Source organism: Labrus bergylta, chromosome 20 (genome assembly GCF_963930695.1).
Source record: "Labrus bergylta chromosome 20, fLabBer1.1, whole genome shotgun sequence".
Classification (NCBI taxonomy): Eukaryota; Metazoa; Chordata; class Actinopteri; order Labriformes; family Labridae; genus Labrus; species Labrus bergylta.
Genome location: NC_089214.1, coordinates 6,076,443 through 6,082,750, shown reverse-complemented (window position 1 = coordinate 6,082,750; position 6,308 = coordinate 6,076,443). Strand labels below are relative to the sequence as shown.

The following is a 6,308-nucleotide window of genomic DNA, read 5'->3' as shown; positions in this document are numbered from 1 at the left end:
AGAGCATTGTTCTCTGTGTTGTAAGACTTATGCAGACCACAAACAAAGGACTGGGTGGGTTTATTTCACATTGTGTGACGGCCCTGGCCATGGTGTTTGGGCCTGGTACTGCTTGTGTTTTGTGTTTCAGGGTTTGGCGTCATCTGGTGGTTGGTGGTGGCATGCCTGCTGGGCGTTGGGAGACTCGCCCACCTACCTGCTGATTGCAGATGGGCTTCACCTGAGTGGAAGGGCATACAAGCCAGGCTGCCAGAGCTTTCTGTCGGTTCCTCGGGACAGACTGGACTTATTTCCCTTTGCCCTTGCATTTTTGGTTGTTCTGAAATGAACTGAAACTAAAGAAGCAAGTTGACTGTGTGGACCTCCATTTTGAATGTTAGGGCCTACACGAGCTGGCCGTAACACATTGTATGGGTCAGTAAGTACTCAGGTTACCCAAATATATGTTCAAAAACACTGTAAAAGTGAATTTTTCAGGATATGTCTACTTTAATGAAAATTTGTGTTGGTAAAAAGAAGTTTGCAAATATATTCCCGATGAATGCTTTCACATTTGATGAAAAACACAATAGAAACAGCATTATCTTTGGTACAATTTATATAAGTAGAGTGTAAAAATATACATGTCCAACAGCAGTGTTGTTCTATTTATAATCCAAGAAAAATTTGTAAAAAACTTGCTGTTGCATGTTTATATTTTCACAAAACGTCTTTCTTCTCCTCTCTTTATGTTCTCTGTGTGATGGACCTGTTGTCCAGATATAATATGTGCTGTCATTTCTTCATGTCTATAGTTTGCGGAACATGCCTGTGGAAATGTTACAGCACTGCTAAGTGGATATGCTGAAAATCCGTTTAATCCCAATAGGTAGATACTTAACTTTTTCCAGTCCACCTTTTTATGAACAATTGTTAATGACAAAAACTTTTTTTGTTATATCACCAAAAATGATAACAATGCATTATCATGAATAATCTATTTTCAAATTAAATGTTGTTGTAGTTTAGCAGTTGTTGTTTTGTCAATTAACTTGAGAGCTGCATATTGCCGACACTTTTAAAATGCGTTGATTTAATTCAATAAAGCGACTTTGTCTTTAATGTTTTTGATAGTACATTCGGGAAAGTCGTGTTACCAGAACTGAAGTTCCCCAGAGTGAGATACCTGAATGTTATTCTAGTCATCAGACACAAATATGAGTAAGATACTGCTTTTGTTGTTGTGAGTCATGGTTTTGACTTAGACTTTTTAAAAATATTGTAAATATAAAATATTTTCTCTATGCATATTATTTATAAGATGGTAATGTAATGTTTAAACAACTGATAACTTGCGGTGTTCTTGCACAGTGTTTGTTTCGCAACAGGTTTTTGAACTAAGAGACTGAAGCTTTTTGGTGTAGTTCTCTGAAATAGGTGAAGTTGTGACTCTGAGAATTTAAAGGGCATATGTGAAAAACTGGATCCAAAAGTAAAATATACTTGCATGCACGTATCTGAGTAAATATGGTGAGATATACAGATCTAAATCCATCCATCCATTGATAAATCACTCCATCCATCCATTGACACATCCATACTTACATGCATACTGGGGGGGTACAATAACACAAAGCTTCATAACTTCACTTGTTTCTTTGTCTCTCATTGCAGAGATCAGATCAAGGAGTGCACCTCAGATACAAATAAAGGCTGTGGAACCTGTCTGGTTAAACTGCAAGGCTTAAAATGAAATGAACAAGAAATCTTCTAATTGTTGCTTTTTTTGGGATTATTACCTCATCTTTGACCAGAGTAATATCTGATCTGATGTAGCAGAATTACTTCAATTTTTGCATGCACCCTCACGTTTTCTTTTTCACTGTGAGAAGTTTTTTAGGGGAATCTTTCCTTATCCAAATTGACACTCTCTGAAAAGAGGATGTGATATGCTGCTGGTTTTTGATAACTAAAATGCAGAGCACAGAGTCAGAGGCAGAGAGTAGGTGCAGATGAAACTTGAATTTCTCTTGGTCATGGGTATGCATAGGAAAAGCCACGGGCAGGAAATGGAGCTGAGCAAGGCAGGCGAGTTTGCAGGGGGGAAGGCCAGTTAGTTTGAGTCCAGAATGTGTGCTGAGTTAATCCAGTTGACGTAGGAGTGAGATGGCGGCAGGAGTTGAGCGGAAGGTAACTTTAGGCAAAGGTGAACAAGTGTGAGTCATTTGCATGAAAATTGGCTGACTGCGATTACAGAGTCTACAGTCTGGCAGAGTGGTGGAGTTGAAGCCCAGTATTTGAAGCAGAGTTGCTTGGTTTGCAGCTGCAGTCCAACTCCTGCATCAAGCACACACACACACACACACACGCACACGCACGCACACACACACACAGGAACGATTCCTAAGTGTGATTATTGATTATTTGAAAGCATTGTGATGTCATTTTGAGGAGTAAATATGCCAAGGAATGTCCGAATGGTTCTTTTCTTTTCTGTGATTGTGAGTAGTTTGTTTTAGTGATTTTTAAATGTTCTATTTTAATGTTTCTTCTGTCATGATGCTTTTGATGTCTTATTTGAAGCACTTTTAATTGCCTTGTTGTTGATGAAATGTGCTATATAAATATATTAGTCTTGCCTACTGTGTACAAAGATGAGGACAGGGATATGTGTAGTTTGAGTTATGAAGTTCATCATTAAAGAACCAGATAATCTTATGGTTCTGATTTTATTTGACTTAATTGGGTTTACAAATCATCAAGACAGTCATCCTTCAGGACTTATAACTAGTGAATGGTTTCAGCTCCTCCAGGATAAAAAGTCTTAAAGCAACAATATGTAAGTTTTCCACCTTTTAAATAGTCGTTTCAAAGGTTACTTTAATAGTACAATAACTTTCAACAGGGAGATTGGCGTCTCTCTCATGTCCATCATACAGCCCTATTGCCTGTTGACTGTGCTGTGTAACTTTGGCAGCGGCCCGCGGTCATCTCATAAGAAGTACGACTTTATGGCTCTTGTTCACACAGTAGCCTTCAGTTATAAACAGAAGGTGGGTAGCCCGTCTCTGTACAGTTTGATACATCAGCTGAGGCTAAGAGGAAAAGGTCGCTGGCGAGCTGCTGACATGGGAGTGGTTATTTTATTCCATCCCACCCAATCCAGATGCAATGACTCCCATCCCATCCTGCTCCCATTTAGTTTAAAAAAAAAAAACAACAAAAAAAACGGGCAGAGATTACAATCGAGCTCTGTCATTGTTGTCACGTTAAGCAGCTTTAGCAGATGCAGAAAGTCATCAACCCAAGATATGTCTCGAGTTTGCATACAAATAAATAAATAAATACATCTTATGCCAACACATTGTCTTTCCATTTCGATCTGATTTTTTTTTTTCCTATATTTGTTTATTTTGACAGGGACAGTGTACAGCCTATTAGCTGTACCAAAGTTAGCTATAATGTTTAAAATGAATATTTCATCATATTTTCTTTAAAACTACAAAATAACTTTGTGATTGTTTGTGCATTATGGTAACAGCTGGTTGTGAAAGTTGCTGGTTCAGAAAACTGATCTTTAAATATAATCAAATGTAACTGGTTTGAGAGATAATGGTCCCCAGTGTGTTTGGTCACAGAGTAGTATAAAAAGTGATAACCTTTGGCAGAGTTTGGACTTTTGCATCACAAGGCAGACCGTGAAAAGAAGACTTCCACAGAGCTTTATTTTATACAAGAAGCTTTAAAATGGTTTCCAAAAAGGCTTTGGCCATCGGGGTTATTGTCACTGTCGTGGTTGTCGTGGTTATTGTTGTTCCTTCGGTACTTCTGACTAAAAAAGCTGAGTTCAGGGAAACATTCATGAAGAAGTGTTTGGAGTTTCCAGAGGAAAAACACATGTAAGTCTCTGTATTTCAGTTTGTTGAAACTGAAAGATTGTTGTTGAAACTTTGTTGTTTGTAACTAAACACCATATTTTCAGTTGTACTGCTCTACCCTGGAATTTAAAAAAATGCATTTAGAACGTCAATGTATGAACTTCGAGAGGGAGGGGGGCGGGGCGGGGGGTAAACTCCCCCACTCACTGCTTCGCACCGTTATCAGCCGCAACATGATACAATGTTTGCCCCACACACACAGTGGCTCAGGCTCAGGCTCAGGGCGCAGTGCGCATGTGTGTGTGTGGGGGGAGAGCGAGTGAGTGAGGAGAGAGAGAGAACGAGGCGAGTGTGTGTGTGTGTTCGGCAGGTGTGTGCGAGAGGTAGTGATGGGAAAAGCAGTTCTTTTCAGTGTAATGAATCAGTAGAATCAGTTCAGTAAAGTGATTCGTTCAAAAGATTCGTTCACCGAATCGTTCAGTACTTCTCCGCAGCTCTGCCTGTGAATCAAAATTTAATAAGCTGAAACACAGCCAAACGTTTAGTTCTGCTCGCGATCGTACTGAGAACAGCCGGTTCGTTCACTGAACGAACTGAACGAGAGCTCCGCTCTTCCTCTCAGTTCGTTCAGTGATTCACAGCGGAGCTCTCGTTCAGTTCGTTTAATGAACGAACTGAACGAGAGCTCCGCCTCCGAGTCACTCTCTTCCTCTCAGTACGTTCAGTGAACGAAACACTGACTGAACGTGAAAGATCGAGTCAACAGCCTCAGTCACACACACACACACTGTACTGACTGAAACACGGTCGTTAGTAGATGTTAAAACAGTCAGCTGAGTGAAATTAAGTTGGATATAAAAGCCGTTTGTAAACTGACAGCAGCTATAAAAAGCACATACATTTTCGCGACACCTGAATGTTAAATAATATATTTGCTACTTTCTCAATTTTGGAGACATGAGAGGGAGAAGTAGGGGCGGGCTTTTGTGACAAAGAGCTCCCGACCGATTCCGTCCTGTTGGTTCAGTCAGTACGTATCACTGACATGAAAGGAGAGGGAGGGCGGGCTTTGAGCGACTCTTACGGTCTGGAGAGAGAGAGACACGAGACGGGAGAGAGGAGAGCGCAACTGAAGTTGAGAAATGAACGACTCTTTTCAGTAACTGATTCAGTTCAGGTCGTTCACCCAGATGATTTGTTCGCTTTGAACGAATCGTTCACGAACTACACATCACTAGCGAGAGGCAGTGAGGCACGTTATGATGCCGGGGACCGGAGCAGAATAAGCAGGGCACGGGGGTAAACTCGCCCACTCACTCCTTTTGCGCCGTTATCTGCCGCAACATGATACAATGTTTGCCCCACACACACAAATACACACACACACACTTGACTCCCCACTGTTCGCCGAGTCGGGTGACGAGGCTTTTATAGGTTTGGTGACGTAGTAATTCACTCCTACGTAATACTGTACTCCACAAAGCCGAATTAAAAATAGAATTTTTCAAACGGAAGGGCAGACACTCCGCACATTTCTAACACAATATTTAAAATTTAAATACTTTGTACTCAAATGTTGAGATTGGGACTTGGATTGATCCATAACACTACTTAATACTCAGATACAGAAGTTTATAGTTGAAAAAAGTGGTTTTAGTAACCTCAGTATTGTTAACCTCTGTAACCTCAGTATTGTTAACACTATTTTGTTGATGAAATCGACTACGGTATTTATTTACATTTATTTTTCAGCTGTGAAACTATTTGGACTAACTTTGAACTGGCCTACGTAGGAAAGGAGAAATGTAACTTTTCTGACCAAAACTATGATCAACTCTTGGCTGAGACCCCCTTCAAGCATCCATGTGGCAAAGTAAACATATGATCAGCCTTAATCACATTAATTAAAGCAGATTCTTATGTGTATACGTATTTACCAACGTCACATCAACTCTTCTGGTATTAGACGATGTTCTGGAGCAAAACGAAGGATTTGGTCCATAAGTTCACCAAGAAGAGAGATTGCTTCTTCACCTTGGAGGACACTTTGTTGGGATATGTGCTGAATGGACTGAGCTGGTGTGGGGAAAAGGGAAACAATGGTAAGATTCATGAGTCACAGTGTATGGCATATAGCCTTAAAAATGGAAACAGATTGGTGTAGCAGCTAAAAAGACAAAAACTTGCATGCATCAACCCCACACAAATACACGGATAAATACATCATTCATCCAAATGTTTAAAGCCAATCTTTACACAAGAACTGTATTGTCTCCTCCATTGATTGTGTAGTGGCTGTGTAGTCTACTATTGTATTGTGTGATAAACCAGGCGTAAATATTCACATTTGGCTCCAACACGCTTTCAAGTAATAAGCTGCAGATATTGCACAGGAACACGACAGTGCAAATTGGCCAGTTTATATTTAAATGTATTAAAACGTAAATGTAC

The 6,308-nt window shown here is 40.1% G+C and overlaps 1 protein-coding gene across 5 annotated transcripts in view; it reads left to right on the top strand.

The window, feature by feature from the left end:
• The first annotated feature begins 278 nt into the window (after window positions 1-278).
• LOC109975644 (ADP-ribosyl cyclase/cyclic ADP-ribose hydrolase 1) overlaps window positions 279-6,308 on the top strand; it is a 7,882-nt gene continuing 1,852 nt past the window's right edge. Inside the window, exons 1-4 of one of the 5 annotated variants that reach the window (XM_065949197.1) lie at window positions 279-414; window positions 795-868; window positions 5,610-5,730; window positions 5,824-5,959. In XM_065949197.1, coding sequence (XP_065805269.1) covers window positions 5,827-5,959 — 133 coding nt within the window. In that variant the 5' untranslated portion in view covers window positions 279-414; window positions 795-868; window positions 5,610-5,730; window positions 5,824-5,826. Of the gene's footprint in view, window positions 419-794; window positions 869-3,675; window positions 3,879-5,609; window positions 5,731-5,823; window positions 5,960-6,308 lie in introns of those variants that run through there. The other 4 variants (XM_065949196.1, XM_029275723.2, XM_020625952.3 and 1 more) reach the window with 4 other exon arrangements.